General features: G+C 44.2%; 1 protein-coding gene and 1 long non-coding RNA gene across 4 annotated transcripts in view; one reads left to right on the forward strand and one right to left on the reverse strand.

Moving 5' to 3' along the window:
- LOC144324293 (uncharacterized) overlaps positions 1-23,912 on the forward strand; it is a 345,086-nt gene that overhangs the window by 305,310 nt on the left and 15,864 nt on the right. The window contains exon 3 of the long non-coding RNA XR_013389820.1: positions 2,651-2,781. This is a non-coding gene — a long non-coding RNA (uncharacterized LOC144324293). The remainder of the gene's footprint in view (positions 1-2,650; positions 2,782-23,912) is intronic.
- Positions 1-23,912, reverse strand: part of LOC144324291 (uncharacterized) — a 24,376-nt gene continuing 464 nt past the window's right edge. For 2 of the 3 annotated variants that reach the window (XR_013389817.1, XR_013389816.1), the window contains exons 2-4: positions 2,296-2,369; positions 1,841-2,109; positions 1-1,027 (exon numbers count right to left, since the gene is read on the reverse strand). Coding sequence is in view for 1 of the 3 variants with exons in the window: in XM_077915660.1 (XP_077771786.1) it covers positions 923-1,027; positions 1,841-1,957; positions 2,296-2,369 (296 nt within the window). In the remaining 2 variants the exon portion in view is untranslated. The remainder of the gene's footprint in view (positions 1,028-1,840; positions 2,110-2,295; positions 2,370-23,912) is intronic. The other variant, XM_077915660.1, reaches the window with a different exon arrangement.

Consider the following 23,912-nt stretch of genomic DNA (forward strand, 5'->3'; position numbering starts at 1 on the left):
ATTATCATTTGGATAAAAATAGTTTTTTTTAAAATAACACTATGCATTTCCTGTTTTCTCAAGTAGTGTGTGCCCATCCTATTTGACTCCTGCTCTGAAAGTTCAAATGTGGTATGGGGAGGTAGGTTGCCTTTGCCCCTAGCCAGATGGCCCCAGAACGATGAATATCTGTAGTTCCTATGTCTGTCTCTTGTGCATTTTATGCTACTTTTGTTGTCAGGCTTCCACTTTATTCCTATGGGCCAGTTTCTTATCTCCTCTAAACTTGTCAAAATGAGGAAATTTGTTAGACACACGAATTTGAGTTTTGTGGGAAAGGAGGATAAAGAGATGCACAATCAGGCACCCAGAGGTCCTGCTAATGACCTGAGCTTTGGTACAGGGTCTCGGGCCCTCCTGCTCTTCTCTCACTGGAAGCCTGCCGGGCCTCTGATTCCCTACCTTTCCGTGGGGTTCTGTGCCGATGCCGCGGCCGACTTGGGGATCACGGGTGGGAAAGACAGAGCTTTATTACCAACCTGACCCAAGAACCATACGCACAGATCTTACTGACTCGTAAGCTCATCTTTCAATCAAAAACTGAGATTCGGTGGCTAAATGTAAGTCCATCTTCTGAGAAAAGGCCAGCTTTCTTCAATATTACTAATATTTCTGGTCTTTAATGCTACTTTGCTTCTTGTTGAATAAGGGAAAAATTATTCCATCCTCAAAAAAAAAAAAAAAAGCTAGTATTTTTAAAGAAGAGGGTATATCCTCAGGGATTCTTCTGGTCCTAAGTGATGCTCTGTGGGGAAAAAGGACAAGTCTTCTCATTCCTGACCCCATCTGCTGATGGTGTGCAGGGATTTTCTGTCAAATTTTATATTTTAGCAAGTTTCTTCTGAAGCCCTTTTGAACCGTGCTGCATCACCCAGGGTGAGGCTTAGGACCCCGACACCTTGCACCATAGCTTTTTTCTTCTGTTTCTGCTCTGGGCTGAAGGCACGTCCCTCTCGCTCGTTTCCACTTGGAGGCTGCAGACACATACCTGGGAAGTAGGGGAAGGGGAAGGAAGGCAGGAAAAGAAATGGACAGCTGTATCCTGATGACAGGATGTTAGTCACACTCTCGCCCCCCACCCCCACCCCATGAGCTCACTGAGTAGCCCACATTCTTTTCTGGAGAGCAGCCCAGCAGCCACACATGGTGTGGGGACAGGGACTGAGTAGAGTGGGTGGACCAGGTGTGAATCCTCACTCCACCTCCCACTAGCTCTGCAACGCTGTACGAGATCTTCCGCTTCCCCAAGCCCCTGTTTTCCCATCTTTGAAATGGTGTCACCTTCCCGCTTCTCCTGCACGTTTCCCATAAGGATCCACTAAACCAGAGCTGTGAAAACACACTGCCAAGTGTTAGGTCCCTACACAAGTGTGAGGCCTGTTTTGCTGACTACCATTTGGCAAATGCAAAGCCTGGTGCTGTTGACACAACTGTCCTTTATGGCACTTGGCAATTTGGACTTCACTGACAAACAGAGAGAGAGGTGGGAACATTTGCCTCTAACTTTGGTTTTAAAGCAAAGTTTAAAAGGTTTTTCACGAAACTTGAAAAAGTTTCGCCACATGAGTCTGCGTCAGGTTTTGCATATCTCTTGTCCGCACTGGCTCACTTTCCCCAAGTGCCTTCTCAGGCTGCCCTGACCCCTCTCTGACCTCTCCTTCCATGCCAGCCTTCTTTCAAAATGAACCAGTAGAATTTCTCTTTTTAATAATCCAAATGCACTTTCCCGGAGACTGGCACATCTCGGCAGCAAGACCTTTCGTTCTGCAGGCCGTCTGGGGCCACCGCGCTGGTGCCATACCTTGAAGCAGGTGATGCCAGGCTCCCGGCAGGCTCCCAGGTCCCCACACAGCCTCTGGTGGTAGGTTAGGCACTTCCCTGAATGGTCTCTCCTTGTCACATGGTTTTCCTGAAGGGTCTTGGAAAATCATTAGCAGCCACAGAATATTTTCCAAGCTTCGAGACTTTTCTTCTTGGTGACTTTTAAACCTCTCTGAGCCTCCCAGTTCCATCAGTGTCCACCCTTTGGGGCTCCAAGCATGTTCAACTTAATTCGTTTTTATACTTTAACTGTTTAAGTAGTTAACACTAGAACTTAGACTTCGAACACCAACACCAACACCCAACCCCCCCACCCCAGCCGACAATCGCCTATGTGTCTGAGGTTGTCAGATCAAGATGGAAAAATACCTCTAATTGTTTCCAGACAATATATGACGCTCTCTCTCACTCTGGTTGAAAATACATATAACTTACATTTTCACAAAGGATCTTGGGGAGGCCGGTGGGAGATTCCTGCAAGCTGGGCTTTCTCTGTACATTCCAGTCCACTGGAAAATAAAACCCAGTTTCAAAACTGAACCAGGAGCTTTCACTTCCCCTAGGTTATCCCTAGATGAGTAGCTATAGCCGGTTTCATTTTTTTTTTTTCCAACAAACTACATTTCTTTTCCGATCTTAGTAGATTTTTATCTTGGCCTTTGTATGCCAGAAAGTAAATGCCTTGGCCCAGAGGAAGTGACAGCTCTTCACTGGAACACGACAGACAGGTATTCCACACCCCGTTCGGGCCTAACAAATAATCTGCATGGTGTTCTTTTTCTATCTCCAGGAATCACTCCCTCCTCAAGAATTTCATCTCCGGGCCTGAAATTCCACCCCGAGAGGTCCACTCATTTGCATGTGGAAGACTTGTGAGTTTGCAGAGCTTGCATACTTGACTACAAATACCGTTATTGACAGGTAAGACCTTAGTTTGACTCTGATCAACAAAACATTCAGACTTTGTCAGGATGAAATTCTAGATTAGGAGCTGGAGAAGAGATTCCTGGAGGAGGAAGAGAAAAAAGTGGAAAAGCAGTGAGACAGACTTACACTGTACCCACTCACTGTGTGTGCCAGGCACTTGCTGAGGTTCACCTTACATAACCTTTGTTATGTTGCTGGGAGGGATGGGTTACTGAGCCCACCTGAAAGATGAGAAGACTGGGAATCCAAAATGTCGACTAAATTGCTCAGATCGTTACAGAGTACTTACTTTACTTTAACTCTGGTTATTTTTCTGTGTTAGTGCCTACAGATTCACTTTCGATATTTCTTCTTTTAATCAACCCATGTCTCTTACATGAGATATTAAGTATCTTTGGTCGTTTTCTGGTAATGGATATTAAACTAATATTTAGTTACTATATATTGAAGAAGTTATTATATATCGAATAGTGTGTTATTATATCACATCGAATACAATACATGCCTCCTCATCAGTTCATCCGCTGTACTCCCAGGAACACCAGCCACTATTTAGGCAAGTGCCCCACTAGGGACCAGCAGGTGCTGAGAGCAGGAGAGGGCCAAAAACTCATTGGTGTAAGTAAACCCTCTTGGGCAGTGTATACAGACGGACCCACGGTGACCCCCACACCCCTTTGGTGCCTCTTAAGGGAGGTGAGCTGGGGATGGGGGCAACAAGTAGGGAGATGAGCCACCACGACCAGGCATTCACAGCTATTGTCTTTGTTGTATTCTTCTGAAGCTACTTGATGGAAGAAGAGCCTGTTTGCTTTTGAGTTTAGACTCGAGTGGTAGTTCTCCAAATCAGACTGTGGCACTAGGGCTCATCTTGATCTTCCATAAAACCATGGTAAGGTGTCCATTTATTCTGGCTTGGAGAAGATCCTCTTTTTTTTTTTTTTTTCCGCTTGTAATTTTTTTTCTCTTTTAGAGTATGTGGTAGCTCCTTTATGTTTTAGAAAATAACGAGGAGAATTAGTGAAAATTTGCCTTTTATTAAAACCCTTACCCGGAAAAAAAAATGGCAAGCTGCATACCTGTCTCCATGCTTATGTGAGAGTATTTCTCTATTGTGCCCACACATGGGCAAAAAGAAGCATAAATAAGCAAGTGGAGAATGTTACATAGACCCAGTAGAGTCACATTATAGAATTAGGTACAGCAGTTTAAAACGAATGAAAGAGAGCTGCAGTGATATAGAAAAATCACGAACGTTAAGAAAAGAAAGAACCTGAATAAATGTACCATGTAATGCCATCTACATGAATAAACCATCCAGAGAATAATAATAAGAACATGTTTAGCTACTATTCATACAATTAAAGAATAAATGAAAAGCTTTAAAGTTCCAAATCTTATGTCAGTTCCATATTACTATTTCTTACTGTTATATTTGTCATACTTATTTTGTTATTATTCATATTTAAAATGATCAGTTTATGAAGGTCAAAGTCTGGGCATCACTGGGCTAGAGTAGCGTCAAGGCAAAGATTCCATGAACGTGATAAAGTACATTAAAAAGTCATCTCTAGTAATTATCACTATAATAATCATGCATTTTAAAAGGATAGTGTAAAAACCAGTTTAGTATTTTAAGTGCGATACCTGTACTTTTATTTTCATCATTTACACGCATTAAATTTTAATTCTTTGAAACTCAGTGTTGCAGTATTCCACGTATAATAAGTGTTTGCAAACTTATTTGTCACCACTGTCCCTCAGAGGTTCACCAGAGCACCTAAGGATATTATATCACATTTTGCATTTGGGGAAACCACATTTTGCATTTGGAACTGATTTGAACACGACGCCAATGCTGCTCTTGCAGCAGCACATGCATTTAAGTTTGCAGGAACACACCCTAGAGAAGCTGGTATGTACTCAGTTTGTCTTCTCCCCTCACCATCCACTCAGCTCCTTGGCTTCTAAAGCAAAGCCTTGCCCTCAGCTCTACCACAGCCCGAAAAGGATCCAAGTTCAGTTTTCAAGCGTTTGTCTCTTACATCATCGTCAGCCCCATACACTAGACTTGGAATCAACATCAAGGTAAGCCTTAGGGAGAGATCAGGTTTGTGGAACTGAAAACTTCAGGCCAACACGACAACGGTTCCTTGGACATTCAATCCAAAAGCCCCAGCTTGTGGGGGAGGAGGGAGTAAGCTGGTGGATCAGTGCCAGAGACCATCCTGCCTCTGGAGCTTTTCCAGGCCCTGATGCAACCAACAGCCATGGACTTTGGTAAAGGACAAACATCTCTGCTCTCAGTGTGCATCAATCACTGAATTTCACCAGACCTGGACCAGGATCCTGAATTCTTGCACAGATGGGACAATCATTTCCTTTTCTTGCAGCCTTTGGATTGCAGATGATTTGGGGGATCCTTTTGTTCCCTTGGACCTCAAACTCAGAGCCCCCTGAACTCTGTTTTATTGTCTCCTAGGAATCGATCAAATTTTCACCCTTTTCCTTATTAACAAGTGTAAAACAGATGTTTGCTGGGTCTCTGATCCCATAGGGTCTACAGGAGATCGGCTCGAATCATGGCTTGTGCTATTTCAAGTGAGGTCTTCTTTTTATAGTAAGCATCCAAATACTCATAAAGCAGCCAAGAAACTGATATTACTAAGCACACTATCTAAAGGCAGAAATTCCAAACAATCTTTTATTTTTTAAGTTGTAGCCTCCAGTTGAAAACCAGGCTTCCAATTCACATTAATTCTGGTGCTATTTCTCTCTGTAGTAGTCAAGGGTTCTATTGAATCAGATCATTACTTTCCTACATTAATGTGTTCCTGTACCTTTTGGATCTTAAACCATCACACTAAGAAGAGGAAGCCTTAAATATTTGATAAGAGAATAAGCAGTCTCCAGGTAAATTTAAAATTGCATCTCAAAAACCTTGTATATATTCTCAGGGCACTTTATTAACTAAACGTAATAACTGATAGCAATAGGACTATTACGCATACATCAGTGGATAGTGTTTTGCATTGAGACTGTAACAGGTCTCAATTGTGTTACTCAACTGCAGCTTGTTTAAAATAGAAACAAAAACTGGAAAAAAAGAAAGAGCCAGAGAATGTGAACTTGGTTGTGGAATTCCACGAGTCTAAAAAGATAAAATCACAAATACAAAATTCATTTTTTAGCCGTGAAGTATTTTTGGTACATGGTCATTTATGCTAGAAGAATCCTGTAAGTGTAATGTTCTCAGTAAGTTGACTTCTTAGAACTTATACCGATGGCTCTTGCGCTTTGACCATTAAAAATTGAGCTCACTGTCAAAGAAGAGGAGAGCAGAGAAGAGAGAAAGCTCCATGGTTCCCCATGAGCATAATAAACAGAACGACCCTTATTAGTTCCCACTTGTGGGTCCTAGCACCCTTCTGGGTTAGTGGATTAGCCAACAAGCAGCTCTTTGGAGGGGATGTTGAGAGAGTTTGAACCAGTGAAGTAAGATGCCCACATAAGGTTCTTTGTGGTTGGACACAGGCAGGATGGAAAGAAAAGGGGAGAGGTGTGAGAAGGGATTGCACTCCAGCATAGAACTCCAAGAAGTCCAGAATTTCTAAATTTAAACAAGGCCTTTCAGGTCTTTTTGAAGGCCGCAAGATTGAACTTTTTACTTAACAGTTTTCATAACTTTTTAAGTCGTAGAGATGTGATATGTGGGTCTGTATTCATACTTTTGCGTTAGGCTGCACACAACTTAGAGGCAAGCCTGACACTGACCTGTTGATATCTAGCATGGAAAGCATTTCATACATGATATCATCAAATCCTCCCATTTCACAGAAAAAACAAAAACAGCTGAGTCCCCATGGGGTTCAATGACATATCCAAAATCTCTTGGTTTATCTCTTCTACTAGACAGGAGGAACTCTGGATGTGGGTTAAGTAAATCAAAATCACAACCACATCATCCTGGTAGAGGGTGGAACCTTGGCCTCTCATGCAACTAGTGCAGACAAGAGTCTGGGAAGAGTCCCTTCCTTGTGGGATCCTGGCAGTGGGTAGAGAGGAATGAGGGGTCATGTGGAAGAACCCTGGAGGGCTGTACAGGCAAAGGCCCAGGAACACTGGAGGAAATCCAGCTCTGAATATCAAATCCATTGTTTAACATTAGCAAGTCCTTGATTTACTAATCTTCTGTCACTTTAGCAAGTAGTTTAATGATTTCTTAGTTGATTATATTCAATATTTATACATTAGGTTTAAAATCATCCCACAGTATTAATTCTTCCAATCCATGAGCATGGAATATTTTTCCATCTCTTTGTGTCTTAATTTCTTTCAGGAGTGTTCTGTAGTTTTTAGGGTATAGATCCTTTCCCTCTTTGGTTAGGTTTATTCCTAGGTATCTTATGCTTTTGGGTGCAATTGTAAATGGGATTGATTCCTTAATTTCTCTTTCTTCAGTTCCATTGTTAGTGTATAGAAATACCACTGACTTCTGGGCATTGATTTTGTATCCTGCCACACTGCCGAATTGCTGTATGAGTTCTAGCAATCTTGGGGTGGAAGAATTAATATTGTGAAAATGTCAATGCTACCCGGGGCAATTTACACATTTAATGCAATCCCTATCATAATACCATGGACTTTCTTCAGAGATTTGGAACAAATCATCTTAAGATTTGTGTGAAATCAAAAAAGACCCCGAATAGCCAGGGGAATATTGAAAAAGAAAACTAGAGCTGGGGGCATGACAATACTGGATTTCAGGTTGTACTACAAAGCTGTGGTCATCAAGACAGTGTGGCACTGGCACAAAAACAGACACATAGATCAATGGAACAGAATAGAGAACCCAGAAATGAGCCCTCAACTCTATGGTCAACTAATATTGACCATAGCAGGAAAGACTATCCACTGGAAAAAGGGCAGTCTCTTCAACAAATGGTGCTGGGAAAATTGCACAGCCATGTGCAGAAGAATGAAACTAGAGCATTCTCTTGCACCAGACACAAAGATCTAAATGTGAGACAAGAACACATCAAAATCCTAGAGGAGAACACAGGCAACACCCTTTTTGAACTTGGCCACAGCAACTTCTTGCAAGATATATCCGTGAAGGCAAGGGAAACAAAAGCAAAAATGAATAATTGGGACTTAAGATAAAAAGCTTCTGCACAGCAAAAGAAATAGTCAACAAAACTAAAAGCCTACAGAATGGGAGATGATATTCATAAATGACCTATCAGATAAAGGGCTAGTATCCAAGATCTATAAAGAACTTATTAAACTCAACAGCAAAGGGTGAAACAATCCAATCATGAAAAGGGCAAAAGACATGAACAGAAATTTCACCAAAGAAGACCTACACGTGGCCAACAAGCACATGAGAAAACTCTCTGCATCGCTGGCCATCAGGGAAATACGAATCAAAACCACAACGAGATACCACCTCACCCCAGTGAGAATGGGGAAAATGAACAAGACGGGAAACCGCAAATGTTGGAGAGGATGTGGAGGAAGGGGAACCCTCCTGCACTGTTGGTGGGAATGTGACCTGGTGCAGCCACTCTGGAAAACTGTGTGGAGGTTCCTCAAAGAGTTAAAAATAGACCTGCCCTACGACCCAGCAATCGCACTGCTGGGGATTTACCCCAAAGATACAGATGCAGGGAAACACGGGGACACCTGCACCCCGATGTTCATAGCAGCAATGTCCACAATAGCCAAACTCTGGAAGGAGCCTCACTGTCCATCGAAAGATGAATGGATAAAGAAGCTGTGGTCTGTGTATACAATGGAATATTCCTCAGCCATTAGAAACGACAAATACCCACCATTTGCTTCCACATGGATGGAACTGGAGGGTATTATGCTGAGTGAAGTCAGTCAACCTTATATGGTCTCATTCATTTGGGGAATATAAAAAATAGTGAAAGGGAATAAAGGGGAAAGGAGAGAAAATGAGTGGGAAATATCAATGAGGGAGACAGGACATGAGAGACTCCTAACTCTGGGAAACGAACAAGGGGTGGTGGAAAGGGAGGTGGGGGGGGGGAGATGGGGTGACTGGGTGACAACGGGCACCGAGGGGAGCACTTGATGGGATGAGCACTGGGTGTTATGCTATATGTTGGCAAATTGAACTCCAATAAAAAATATATATACAAAAAAAATTATCCCACAGGTCAGATAGTAGGCTGAGTTTCAAGGTAGCCCCATAACTTTTTCTTGCCTGGGAAAGTACAAAGGTACAGGTTACTCTGCGGGGCCCCAAGCAAGTGCTCAATTACACGTTGGGGCAATTCCACCTTCCTCATCATCAGAACCATTGGAGCACCTGGTGGATTTAAAGTCGTGAAAAGGAATTATAGAAGAGAGACTCATGCTCTTTCATATGGGTCCAATGAGTTCAGCGACCTCAGAGAACCAAGTTTGAAACAAAGATGACTTACGGGGTACGAGAAGGAATAACATTGCTATTTAAAAATAAATCAATCAATCCTTTAGAGATAAGAGTTTTTCTTTAGAAACTTTGGAACAAAAATTGACCTTGCTGAGCCAAGAAATGTCATAGACTTTAAAAGATTTCTCAAGATCAATGATATATTTTTAAATCACTTTCCTTAAGCAAATCAGTCCTATCTTGTAACATGGCCGAAGGAGACCTATAGAAGTCGTTCCAAAAAGCACCATTGTGAGTCAAGGATGAGATCATAGTGGAGAATCAAGCAAACTTTCATTTTGATCAAATTAAAGTCTGAGTGTCCAGAGCAAGGATCTGCGATGCCTGTGATGTCATTCCCAGGCCCCACAATGTCTCACCTATGTGCTCTTGTTTAGTGTTTAGAATCTACTTGTAAGAGGCACACACTTGAGACAGGATGATTTCAGAGATGCTCATTGTGCTTTGCAGTTGATCGAAGCTGCTTAATCTCAGAGACGTGAGCAAATTTTCTTTGCAGTCTTATATTCAACTTTCTTCCTTAAATAACCGCTTTGATTTTTTTTTTTTTTTATGTTTCTTTCCTCTTTCCTTCTGTCCTCTCACTCCTCTGCTTTCTCATCTACTTTAGTTCCCTTTGTCCAGGGCACTCTCTTGTCTTCTCTAATTGACATCTCTAGCTCTCCCATGAAATTACCCAACTCTTCTCATCCCTGCCCCTGGTTCCTCCCCATTTGGAGTTCAGTGTCAAAAACTGTCTTGCAGCCAACGTTTGAACACTTCTCTAGTCAGAGTGACCCTTCCTAGATACCACCGTTTTGTGTTTGGAAATCCCAGCCCCAAATGACTTATCTCAGGCTGATGAAACTCAAACCCCAGATTGTTATAAAATGACCCCACCTTACATGGAGTCAAAGCTCCTCCTCTGAACCCCTAGGGCATTTATCATTTGCATCATTCTTTTTTATTATTGTTATTGAGATGTAATTGTCATACCATACTAGCTGAGTTTCAGGTGTGCAGCATGATTCACTATGCGTAGGCACTGTGAAATAGTCACCACAATCGGTCTGGTTGCCATCGGTCGCCATGCACAGTTAATACAATATTATCGCCTATATTCCCCATGCTATGTGTTACATCCCCATGGCTTGCTCTACTGTAAGTTTGTGCTTCTAAATCCCCCTCTCATTTCATCCCCTCCTAGCCCTTCCCCTTCCAATACACTTTCTGTATATCTATGAGTCTAGGTTTTTTTTCTGTTTCTTTTGGTTTTTAGATTCTACATGTAAGAGAACTTCTGTGGTGTCTTTCTCTGACTTACGTCATTCAGGATGATACCCTGAAGGTCCATCCGTGTTATTGCAAATGGCAAGACTTCCTTCTTTTATTATGGCTGAATAATATCCCATCGTGTATATACACCACATCTTCTTTTCCATTCACCCACTGATTTTTCCATATCTTGGCTATTGTAAATAATGCCGCAGTAAACATAGGGGTGGATATATCTTTTCAAATTAGTGTTTTTTGTTTTCCTCAGGTAGATATCCAGAAGTAGAATTGCTGAATCATTGGGTAGTTCAATCTTTAACTCTTTGAGGAACCTCTATACTGTCTCACATAGTGACCACCCCAGTTTACATAGCCATCAGCAGTGGCCAGGGGTTCCCTTTTCTCCATATCCTTGCCAGCACTTGATATTTTTGTCTTTTTGATTATAGTCATTCTGACAGGTAAAAAATAATATCTCATTGTGGTTGTGATTTACATGTCCCTGACAACTAGGGATGTGGAACATCTTTTCATGTGCCTGTTGGCCATCTGTATGTCCTCTTTGGAAAAATGTCAATTTAGATACTCTGCCCATTTTTAAATTGGATTGCTTCTTTGTTTGTTTTGTTATTCTGTTGTATGAGTTGTTTATATATTTTTGGACATTAACCCCTTCTCAGATACATGATTTACAAATATCTTCTTGCATTTCGTAGTTTGCCTTTTTGTTCTGTTGACAGCTTCCTTCACGCTGCAGAAGCTTTTTAGTTTGATGTAATTGCATTTGTTTATTTTTGCTTTGTTTTCCTTTTGTTGGAGTCAGATCGAAGAAAAAATTGCTAAAACTCATGTCAAGGAGCATATTTGCCTTTTGTTTTTGTTTTTGTAGGTTTTTAAAGCGGTTTTATGGTTTCAAGTATTGCATTCTTTAATCCATTTTGAGTTAATTTTGTATGTGGTGTGAGTTAGTGTCTAGTTCCATTGTTTAGCATGTAACTATCCAGTCTCCCAATGCCATTTATTACAGAGACTGTCCTTTCTGTATCTAATACGTATCTAATATTCTTGCTTCCTTTGGTATAAATTAGTTGACTATATTTGTTTGGGTTTCTTTCTGGGCTCTATGAACTTTTCCACTAATCTATATATATGTCTGTTTTTATGCCCATATCATGCTGTTTTGGTTACTATACCTTTCTAATACTGTTTGAAATCAAGAAGCATACTTTCAACTTTGTTCTTTCTCAGGATTATTTTGGCCATTCAGAATCTTTTGTGGTTTCATATAAATGTTTGAATTGTTCGTTCTAGTTCTGTGAAAAATACCATTGGAATTTTGATAGAGATTGCATTGAATCTGTAGATTTGGGTAGTATGATCATTTTATTTATTTACTTACTTATTTTTGATTTATTTATTTGAGAGAGAGAAAAAGACAGACAATATGAGCAGGGAAAGGGGCAAAGAGAGAGGGAGAGAAAGAATTTCAAGAAGACTCCCCACTAAGCAAGGAGCCCAACACAGGCTCAATCTCACCTCCCTGAGATTATGACCTGAGCTGAAACCAAAAGTCGGATGCTCAGCCTACTGAGCCACCCCGGTACTCTTGGGTATTTTAATAATATTAATTTTTTCAATATTTTTAAATCTATGAGCATGAAATGTCTTTCCATTTATTTGTGTCTTTAATTTCTTTCATCAGTCAGGGTTTTATAGTTTTCACGTCCTTGATTGAAATTACTTCTGGGTATTTTACTCTTTCATGTGATTGTAAATGAGATTATTTTCTTGATTTCTCTTTCTGATAGTTGGTTATTAGTCTACAGAAATGCATAAGTTTTGCATATTAGTTTTGTATCCTGAAAATTTACTGAATCTGTTTATTAGTTCTAACAGTTTTTTGTGGTCTTCAGGATTTTCTGTATATAGTATCATGTCATCTACATATAGTAACAGTTTTATTTTTTCTTTCCAATTTAATGTCTTTTAGTTCTTTTTCTTGCCTAATTGCTGTGGCTAGGATTCTCAGCTCTGTATTTTAAGAAGTAATGACAGTGAGCATTCTTGTTTCATTCCTTAACTTGTGAAAAAGCTTTCAGCTTTTCACTGTTTGATATATTAGCTATGAGTTTGTCATATCTAGTTTTTATTATGTTGAGATGCATTCTCTCCATACCCACTATGTTGAGAGTTTTTATCATAAATGGATATTAGATTTTGTCAATATCAAATGCTTTTTTCTGCATCTGTTGAGATGATATTATTTTTACCTTTCGTTTTGTTAATGTAGTGTATCACATTGATTGATTTGCAGATGTTGAACCACCATTGCATCCCAAGAATAAATCTCACTTGATCATGGTGTATTATCCCTTTAATGTATTGTTGAACTCAGTTGCATAATATTTTATTGAGGATTTTTGCATCTATGTTCATTGGGGATATTGGCCTATAAATTTCCTTTTTCGTGTGTGAGGTCTTTGCATGGGTTTTAGCAATAGGGTAATGCTGGCTTCATAAAATGTGTTTGGAAGCTTTCCCTTCTTTTCAGGTTTTTGGAAAAGTTTGAAAAGGATAGGTATTAAATCTTTAAATGCTTGATAGCATTCACCAGTGAAGCCACCTGGTCCTGGGCTTTTCTTTTTTTGGAAGTTTGGGATTACTGATTCAGTCTCCTTATTAGTAATCAGTCTATTCAGATTTTCTATTTCTTCATATTAAGTATTTGGAAGATTATACATTTCTAGGAATTTATCCATTTCTTCTAGGTTGTTCAATTTGTTGTTATATAATTAGTCATAGTAGTCTTTTATGATTCTTTGTATTTCTGTAGTATCAGTTATAACTTCTTACATTTATGATTTTAGTTATTTGAGCCCTCTGTCTTTTTTTCTTGGTAAGTCTAACTAAAGGTTTGTCAGATTTGTTTATCTTTTCAAAGAACAGCTCTTAGTTTCATTGATTTTTTTTTTACTGTATTTTTAGTTTATTTCATTGATTTCTGCTCTGATCTTTGTTATTTCCTTCATTCTACTAACTTTAGACTTTTTTTCTTTTTTCCTAAGCCCTTTAGGTATAAAGTTAAAGTGCTTATTTGAGAATTCTCATTTTTTGAGGTAGGCCTGCATTGCTATGAACTTCCCTTTTAGAACTCCTTTTTATTGCATCCTGTAGATTTTGATATGTTATATTTCTGTTTTCATTTGTCTCTAGATATCATTTATTTCTCCTTTGAGTTTTTCAATGACCCAGTAATCGTTCAGTAATAAGTTGTTTAATCTCCATGTATTTGTAGTTTTCCATATTTCTTCTTGCAACTGACTAGTTTTATTTCATTATGGTCAGAAAAGATGCTTGATATGATTTCAGTCTTTTTAAATTTATTGAGACTTGTTTTGTGGCCTAACACATGATCTGGTCTGGAAAATGTTCTATGTTCACTTGAGAAAAATGTATATTCTTTTGCTTTGGGGTGGAATGTTCTGTGTATGTCTATCAAAATGTCATTTAAGACCAATGTTTCCTCATTGATTTTCTGTCTGGATGATCTTTTCATTAATGTAAATAGAGTGTTAAAATCCCTTACTCTTATTGTATTGCTGTCAATTTCTCCCTTTAGGTCTGTTAATATTTGCTTTATATACTTTGATGCCCCTATAATGGGTGCATATGTATTTAGAAATGTTATCTTCATGCTGGATTGACCCCTCCATTATATACTGCCCTCTTTGTCTCTTATTAGTCTTTATTTTAAAGTCTATCTCATCTGATATGAGTGTGGCTATACCAGCTTTCTTTTTAGTTCCACTTGCACGGAATGTCTTTTTTCATTCCTTACTTCCAGTAAGGTTTCCTTATTTCTGAAGTAAGTGTCTTGTTGACAGTATATAGATGTGTCTTGTTTTTCATCCATTCAGCTGCTCTACATTTTTTGATTGGAGAATTTAGTCCATTTACAATTAAAGTAATTATTGACAGGTATGTACTTACTGCCATTTTGATCATTGTTTTCTGGCTGTTTTTGTAGTTCTTCTCTGTTCCTTTCTTCTTTTTCTCTCTTTGCTTACGGTTGGATGATTTTCTTTAGTTATTTAGTGATATGTTTAGATACCTTTCTCATTTTCTTTTGTGTATTGACTTTTAAGTTTTTACCTGGTGGTTAGTATGAGGTTCACATATCTCAACCCACATATATAATAGTCTAGTTTAAGTTGATAATAAACCTAACATATTCCAAACTCTACATTTTTACTCCCCCCTGACACACATTTTATGTTTTTGTTGTCACTTTTTACATTTTTTTATTTTACGTGTCCTTTAACAATGTGTCCCTTAACTAATATAGCTTCAGATAATTTTGTTACTTCTGTCTTTTAACTTCCTTAGTAGCTTTAGTTGACTAACCCACTACTTTTACTAGGTATTTACCTCTTCTAGTGAGATCTTTACTTTTATATGTTTTCTTGTTAATTAGTCCCATTTCTTTTTGGCTTAAGGAAGACCCTTTAATATTTCTTGTAAAGCCAGTTTAATAGTGATAAACTTTTTTTAGCTTTTGCTTATCTGAAAAAACTTAGTATCTCTCCTTCAAATGTGAATGATAATCTTGCTGAGTAGAGTATATTTTTTGGAAGTTTTTCCTTTTCAGCCTTTGAATATGTCATGCCACTCTCTTCTGCCTTGAAAATTTTCTAATGAGAAATCTGCTGATAGCCTTATGGGATTTCCCTTCTATGTAACAATTTGTTTTTCTCTTATTGTTTTTGAGGTTCTCTCTTTATCTTTGATTTAGACATTTTAATGATAATATTTCCTGGTGTGATTCCCCTTGGATTCATCTTAGCTGGGACTTTCTCAGCTTTCTGGACTGGGATGTCTGTTTCCTTCCCTAGGTTAGGGAAATTTTCAGCTATTACTTATTTTATATATAATTATATATATATATATATATATATATATATATATATATATATTCTTTAAATAAGTTGTCTGCTTCTTTTTTCTCTCTTCTTCTGGTGCTCCTATAATGTGAATATTCTTCTTGATGTTGTCCCAGAGGTCTCTTAACTTATCCTCATTTAAAAATTTTTATTTCCTTTTTGCTGCTGGGGTGAGTTCCATTGCTTTATCTTCCAACTTGCCAATCTATTCTTATGCTTCATCCAGTCTGCTGTTGAAATCCTCTAGTCTGTTTTTCAGTTCAGTTATTGTATTCTTCAGCTCTCTGACTTCTGTTACTTATATTTTCTGTCTGTTGAGGTTCTTATCCATTCTCCCAAGTCCAGTGAGCATCTTTGTTACCATTACTTTGAATACTTTATCAGATAACTTATCTCCATATCATTAAGGTCTTTTTCTGAGGTTTTTGTCTTAGTTTGGAAAGTATTTCTCCATTTCTTAATTTTGCTTGACTGTGTTTGTTTCTATGTAGTAGGGGAAACAACTATACCTCTCTCTGTCTTGAAGGAATGGCCTTATATAAGTAGATGATGATTCTTCTTGTTCAGCCTTGTAGCTCTTGATTATTTCTCAAACCTTTATGATTGTCTAAGCCACCTGATTATTGATATGCCCCTGTTTTTTTTGCCAAGACCCGTCAGTGACCCAAAGGGAAGAATCAAATTTACCACCTACTTTCAAGCTGATTGGAAGCCAGACTCTCAGCAGCTATTAAATTCTGCAAATATTTATAGTCCACTGAGACTGCAGTCACAATCACTGCTGGCCTCCAGACCAGATCTGGAAGTAACTTAACCATGAGTAACAGTCACAAAAATCAGGGCTCCAGATGAGTGTGTAAGCTTCTTCCTGGGAAATCTTACTGAGCCATACCAAGGCCAAGGGGGTGTGCAAGGATAGTGTTTTCTTATTTACCTTCCCTGGGAACACCTCCTTAGCCTCTAGATGTGTGGGAAGCCTGTAGCCAGCCCCTCGCTCAGGCTGAAGCTCCAGGCTAAGTAAACAGGCCTTTTTATAGGAAGACTGGGGTCGTGTTTGGAAGAAATGATACTGAGTACTTTGAGTACTTTCCTCAGTATTTAGGATTATGAGTCTCAAACTAGAACAGGTATTTAAAAACTGTGGCAAAGCCTGGTAAGAAAGGAAGTGATCCTGGAAGGAAAGAACAGTTTTCCCAAATGCAGAGCTGAGTTGAAGATTTTATGTCCCATTCTGAGACACAAATTTGAGTAGGAAGACCAGGTGAAAGAGGACCTGTGGCCCAGCCTCTGAGGAAACGCAACAAAGGAAATGTAAATCAGGCACATACCTAACGCTCCAAAACTGCAATTGTTAGCTGATAAGAGCAACACTTTCTGGTAGCTTACCATGTGCTGTACTATGTGCATGCCATTTCATTTAGTCCTCATATTTATCAGTCCCAAGTTTCTAGGCAGGAAATTGAGGCTTAATTATTAACTTGCCCAAAATGATAGTTAGAAGTTGGTGGAAGTAGGATTTGAAGCCATTCATTCTGACTCCAAAGTCTAAACTGGTTATCACTAACATTACTATCTTAAGAGGGTTGAAACAGGTGCTACATGTAGAATCTTCTCTGAGCGGGGGAGAAATGACAGTTCTTAGTGGAGCAGCTGGAGCCTGGGCAGGGAGGAACCCGCAGCCTCCACAGGGACTGGCTAGAGTGAAACAGAGCAGATGGGGAGCCAGAGCAAGGCCTGAGGCAGCGGTGGTGCAGGGTGTCTAGGGGAAGAGCTATAATGGTGGTGCTCCCAGCAGCAGTGGAGTCACCTGGGGAAAGAGGCTACACATGGCCCCACACAAGAGGAGAGTGGGAACTGCTGCCTTAGGGTGGCTGATGGCAAATTTGGGAGCTTTAATAACTAAACTTGATAGGGCTAGGACTCAGATGTCTTTATTCCTCATCTCTCAATGTTGACAGTGTATGACTTGTCTCCCCAGCTTCACTCCATAGTCAGTGAGGGCATGAGCGAGCTTTCTACGTCTTTAGCACCTCACAATGAAGACACCCAATGTCAGTTTATTTGCTTAGAAATTATGCATTCATCCATATTTTGGAAAGAACGCACTTCTGTACACTCCTTATTTCTGCCTGCTAGGAACACTGTTCCTGGTGAACAGTGTTCACTTTTCAGAACAAAAGTGAGCAAACCGCTGAGAAAACTCCCTTGAAGTATTATTCCAGGTGTGTGTAGATGTGTGTCTAAGGAGAGAAACGTGGCGTTTGTTGTGCATCTACTAGGAGCCAGGCTCCATGCCAGACGCAGTACAAATGTCCTTTCATTTAATCTTTAAGTGGCTGGATAAAGTAGTGGAAATTATTAATATGTATTTTGTACAGATGCAAAAACTTAGAGACCCAAACTCAGACAGTTAATGAATCATGTGAGCCCAGGTCATTCTGGCTCCAAAATCCACTCCCCCTGCACTCCTACCCCCACCCCATTTCACTGAGAAATTTGCCTCGTAGAGAAAATGTCTTTATAGGATAAAATTCCCCAGCTCCCCTAAGTCCCTGTGGCCACTGGCTTTCAACCTCCTTGAGTGGCTTTCCAAGCTCAGGCATCCTGCCTGGTGCCGCGGCTGCTGTCCTGGGGCAGGGACAAAGTGAATCTTGGATGACATGAGGCTGGTCCAGAGACACACACCGTGGATGAAATTAGGCATCGGTGGCTCGGGTCCCCCTTTTCCACATCAGAATAATGAATACTCTCAGGATGTGTTTCAACATTAAGGGCCCTGCCCAACAGTTCGGTAGGTTCCCAGGGGGCCGTCAGCCGCTGGCTCCCCTTGCCCTGAGGTGTGTTGGGCGGCTCCCCACACAGCCCCTTCCATGCCCTGCGCCCCACAGGGCTCCCAGTCATCTTCAGGGATGCGGCAGGATGTCTTCACCATTCACAGAGGACGACACTGGAATTTTTCTGTCCATAAAATTAAATCATGAAAATAGAGCTTTCTCTGGAGGCCTGGGCCTTGACCCCCAGGGCTGCAGTAAGAAGAAAACAAACGTGGGGCAGTAAATAAACCAAGGAGAGGAGAGAGCTCTCGTCCTCTCCTCAGGAAAACTCAGGAAACATGAAGCCAAGTTCAGTCAGCCTGTGCCAACGTTGTCACCAGGAACTGTAGTCGCCCGTGGGAGCCCGCGCTGCCGGAGAGCCGAGGGGGACCCGGCCAAGTGCGCTTCCCGCGCGTGAGAAGCCCGCGGCGGGGGGGGCCCAGGCGCCAGGAGCTTCCCGGCCCGCCCCTGGGGGGCCACGGGGACGAGGGGCGCTGCCGTGCGCCTTCTGAGCGCGCAGCCCGGGGCTCACGGCTGGGGTGGCTGGGGGGGCCGGGCCGGGGAGGGACCCAGGAGGGCCCAGGAGGGCCGGGGAGGGCAGGCCCGGGAGAGCACCCAGGAGGGTCAGGGAGGGCAGGGAGAGCACCCAGGAGGTTCGGGGAGGGCACCCAGGAGGGCCCAGGAGGGCAGGCCTGGGAGAGCACCCAGGAGGGCCAGGGAGGGCAGGCCAGGGAGGGCACCCAGGAGGGTTGGGGAGGGCGGGGAGAGCACCCAGGAGGGTCGGGGAGGGCAGGCCAGGGAGGGCACCCAGGAGGGTTGGGGAGGGCGGGGAGAGCACCCAGGAGGGTCGGGGAGGGCACTCAGGAGGGTCGGGGAGGGCACCCAGGAGGGCCCAGGAGGGCAGGCCTGGGAGAGCACCCAGGAGGGCCAGGGAGGGCACCCAGGAAGGCCCAGGAGGGCAGGCCCGGGAGAGCACCCAGGAGGGTACCCAGGAGGGCCAGGGAGGGCACCCAGGAGGGCAGGGGAGGGTGGGGAGAGCACCCAGGATGCCGGGGGAGGGGGCCGCCTGCCGTGCGCACGGGGCCTGGGCGGGGTGGGGGGGTGCAGGTGGAGGACTTGATCCAGCCGCGATTCCTTCTGGTTGTGGCCGGTGTCCCTGGGCGTCGCATCCCCAGGACCACAGCCGCTGCTCCCCGACGGGGCCCCGCGAGGCCGGGCCACGCCTCAGTTCCCGCCGCGTACCCCGTGGCCCGTCGGCTCTTCAGGGGTTTGGGGGCAACGGCCCGTTCATTCCTTTCCCTGGGGACCTCGCGGAGCCCTGGGGCCGTGGCGGGCGCGAGGAGACAGGTGCTGAGCGGAGGCAACGTGCGCTCGCGGTTCCTCGGACCCCAGGTTCTGGGACCGACGGGGCCTGAGAACCCAGCGGTGCAGCCCGGGGCTCCGTGAACCGCGGTCGCCGTGGAACAAAGGGGCGGCTTTCGGGGGGGCGCCGCTGCGGTGACGCGGCTCCGTCCCCCGGGAGCCCTGCTCACCCGGAGCCGAGGCTCCCCGCGGGCCCTGCGGGTATCGCGGAGGGGTGCGGCCTGGGGTCGGGGGGCTCGGGGAGCCGTGCGCCAGGCGGGCTGCCCCGGAGGGCGCTGTCGGCGGGGCGCCGTGTCCGGGGCTGGCACCGAACCCCCGACGGGATGGCAGGGAGGGGGGGTCGGAGGTGGCTGGGGCTGCGGTCAGGGGGAGGAGCCCTCGGGAACGGGGTTAGACCTAGGAGGCAGGACAGACAGCCGCGGGAGGACGCACGGACGTCACCGTGTGCAGCACGTGGAGGGCTGGACCCGGAGCTCCACCAGGCACAGCTCACCTGAGATCTTCGCCTCCCGAGCTTCCAGGGACAAGGAAAGGGCCGGCGGCCTGCGGGAGGGGGGCCCCGGGTCTGCCCCGCACCCCCCCCCCCCCCGCTGGCGCCCACACCCCGGGGCAATGGCGGGACACCTGCGCCGTTCTTCCCCTGCACGCTCCGGAGCTCTACGCAACCCTTCCCGGCTCCAGGTTCCAGTTTCTTCAAACTGCAGATGCGCACGGCTTCATTTTTTCCCTTTAATCACAATTTCCCCCTCTTTCCCCCGGTTGTGCCCCGCTTCCTTCCCCGGTTGCCTGCGGCGCCGCGTCTACGCCCAGTACCCCGCAGCCCACCCCCGCCGCGGGCCAAACATCACCCCTCGACCCCTCGGGGCCAGAGCCCCCGCGTGCTCCAGCGGACGTCGGGTCCCTGCAGGGGCGTCCTGGCAGCCTCGCCCCCCCCCCCAACTGCACCTACTCTGCGGCCTGCGCGTGGGGGACCCAGGGAGCCCCCTCACCCGGGAAGCTCCGCCCCCTGCGCATTGGGGACCCAGGGAGCCCCCCCACCCGGGAAGCTCCGCCCCCTGCACATCGGGGACCCAGGGAGCCCCCCCAGCTCCGCGGCCTCGCCGTGGCCCCTGCGAGCTGCACCGACCGTCGGTGTAGGCAGGGGCGCCGCCCGCCCCGCACCTGGGCGCCCCATCCTCATCGGGCCTCGGGGTGCACCTCCAGGTGTGCGACGGCCGCGCAGGGGCAGAAGGGCTCGGCTCGCCCTGCGGCCTCCCAGGCGGCGTCCCCTGCGCCGGGGGAATGGCTGGGCCGCGCCCCCCTCCCGGGCAGCTGCTCCGCCCGCCGCCTCCCCCTTCCCTGCTGTCCGCGCGGCGCACACACTGTATACGCGTGTCTGCATGTGTGTTGGTGCACGCGGGCACACGCATGATTATAGCTGCAGGCTGCATACATACAGCGCGTGTGGACACAGTGTCCGTGCACCGGCGCTCGCACGAGGCGGGCAGGGCTCAGGCCACCGGGGCTGCAAGACGCCGCGTCCACCGCCGAGGGCTCCGGTGGGCACACCGCGGGCTGCGGGCAGCTGTCTCCCTCCACCCTTCCTAAGCAAGGTAAATCCCTCCTGAGTTCAAAGCATAACCAAGCATAACCATCCCATAGCAAGAGTTCTTAAAAAGACCTTTTTTTAAAAAAAAAAAAAAAGAACCCAATAACTTCTATCCTAAGGAAATACAAATGCAAAAGTGTTCATCATGGTGTTTTAAAAAAGAAAAAGGAAAGAAAGAAACGTCGCTCCCCAATTCTACTAAGAATATCCCTACCACGGGATGTTATGATGCTCTTTAAAATAACATGTTTAGGCCTTTAAAAACAGTTTTAAAATGGGGAAATGTTTACAAAATAACGTAAATTGCTTAGGGCGTATAATAGCGCTCCACTTTAATAATTCAAAACAAGATCACAGAAGAAAGGCTGAAAAGAGTTATGCCAACATGCAGATAATGGTTATCTCTACCTAGTAAATTAAAGGGTGCTCTTGGGCAGTCCGGGTGGCTCAGCGGTTTAGCGTCGCCTTCAGCCCAGGGCCTGATCCTGGGAATCCAGGATCGAGTCCCACGTGGGGCTCCCTGCATGGAGCCTGCTTCTCCCTCTGCCTGTGTCTCTGTGTCTCTCACAAATAAGTAAATTTTTGAAATCTTTAAAATAAAAAATAAAAATAAAAAATAAAGGATATTCTTGTGCCTTTTCTCTCTTGAGAATCTCTAAGATAGCCAGTCATTTTCTAAGCAGCAAATACTATATATTTTAATCTTTTTTTAAATAGGACAGTCTCAAAGCTGGTAGCATTGGTCTCCAAAAAGAACACATTGATGCTGAGAAAACCAAAAACTTTTCTAAGCTGACTCCCAGGTGGAGGGAGTCAGGTTGTGGGCTCTCTTCATCCCACCAGGAGCCAACATTTGTTGATCACAGATGAATCCATGCAACCCACCCAGGGTTGCAGCGTGTGCCTTGCTTACATTCTGCACATGCCTTTGAAGCACCCTAATGACTCATCGAAGTACCAAAATGACTCATCAACAGATGACGAGAGCCAGGTTCGACCGGGTCACCAGGTACGGAGCCAGGGCCAGGCGTCCATCGCCCCACTTCATGGCTACGCTAAGCTGCTCTCTCTTCCCACCACCCACCCCACCCCCGGGGAAAACAATTGGCCCTTAAGATCAAGAGGTGCATCAAAGGTGAAGCGAAACAACGAAGAGGAGCCAGAGAGAGAAAATAGTGATTCAGACAGAAAGCCTGTCTCAGAAGGAAAAAGAAGGGAGACGGTTCTCCTCTCCGCTTGCTCCCGGATCCCTGCAGGGGTTCCTGAGGGCCCTGCTGGAGGCGCTGACTCCATTCGCTGCCCCTTCTGGGTTGCCTCGCTCCCTTCTCCCGCTCCTCAGTTGAGAAACTAAGGGAGCTGGGCCATTGCTTCTAGCCCCAAATAAGTGGTAAGAACTAAAATTGGAAGTTCCTCTCCTCAAATCCTGAGTTCAAAACTGCAAGCCAAATCACTGGAGAGGGAGAGTAAAAGGAGTCCCGTTGCCACTGCCAGCTGGAAGAGGTCCTGCATGCCCAAGGAGCATCATTTCTCCAACACATCCTCCTCCAATCAAGATGTCCCAGGGTTCCCCACTGCTCCAATAGACAGAAGCACAATACTCTCCTTTCCAGACGTCTTGGGTTAATTTCTTTATTTTTTCTGGCCCGCATTTTGAAGCCTTTCCAGACTGATGGACTAAAGTGGAAATTACAGTCCTATCGGCTCTGTCCAAAACAGATGCCACATAATCACAATCGTATTAATAAAGCTGGCAAGAGTGAGTATGAAGAATTTGAGGGAAGGGAGAGGAAGAAAAAGAAACCCTAACAACTTCCGGAATGTCTCAACCGACTGAACGCTTCTGCCTTGAGACAGGTTTCCCTGAGAAATCTGAAGTCAGCTTTCCCCCACCTAAACTCCAAGTAATTCCTTTTCTTCTGTTTAATATTTTCTACAGTGTGGTTGAAGGGAGAGAAAAGGGGGGATATTTTCTCGAATCCTTTTGGACTTCACAACATTCGAGATCTTGTGCATGGGTCTCCAGCTGTGCATGACATAAGTCATTGAAAACTGGCACATCTTTCCATCAGCAAGCGCAGCACAACCACAAGTTTGGCAGGCGGTTCATGTTGCCAGATGCCTTCACTGTTTCTTAAACTATGTATTCAAGGCACTCCACTTTTTTCTTGCTGGAAATACTTTCAAAGAAGAACACAATGTTTTGGGTTTCCTGGCCAAAGTTTAGCTGTACTTTTGCATCTTTGCCAAACTTCCTGTTTTTAGCAAAAACAATTTATTATCTTGCTCGTTCTTTAGACCCAAAAGGATTTGCAGGCACAAATAACTACTTGGTTTCCCTATCTTTTCAGGGAAGAAACTCACCCACTTTTCCATAATTATCCCGTGGATGCAAGAACAGAAACGTATTTAACCTTTGGGAATGCTACTGAGGCGTGGAAACGGTTTTAATTGATCAAAACCTCTACAGTCTGAACTTTAAAAGAACTGACAATTATTTCTTGTGTGCAAGGAAAATAATTCCTTTCAGGTGGTTTGGCAGGAACGCGGATTTGCCACACGTGGTATTGGAGAAGCAAGTTTGGAGTGAGTTTGTGTTTGGAGGCCAAGGTTAGACTGAAGAGATTTGATTCGGCAGCAGCAAGCAAAGAAAGCATTCCGCCAGACGCTTTTATGAATAGTTCATCTTTGATTACTAAGCCACAGAG

This window comes from Canis aureus, chromosome 11 (assembly GCF_053574225.1).
Source record: "Canis aureus isolate CA01 chromosome 11, VMU_Caureus_v.1.0, whole genome shotgun sequence".
In the NCBI taxonomy this organism is placed as follows: domain Eukaryota; kingdom Metazoa; phylum Chordata; class Mammalia; order Carnivora; family Canidae; genus Canis; species Canis aureus.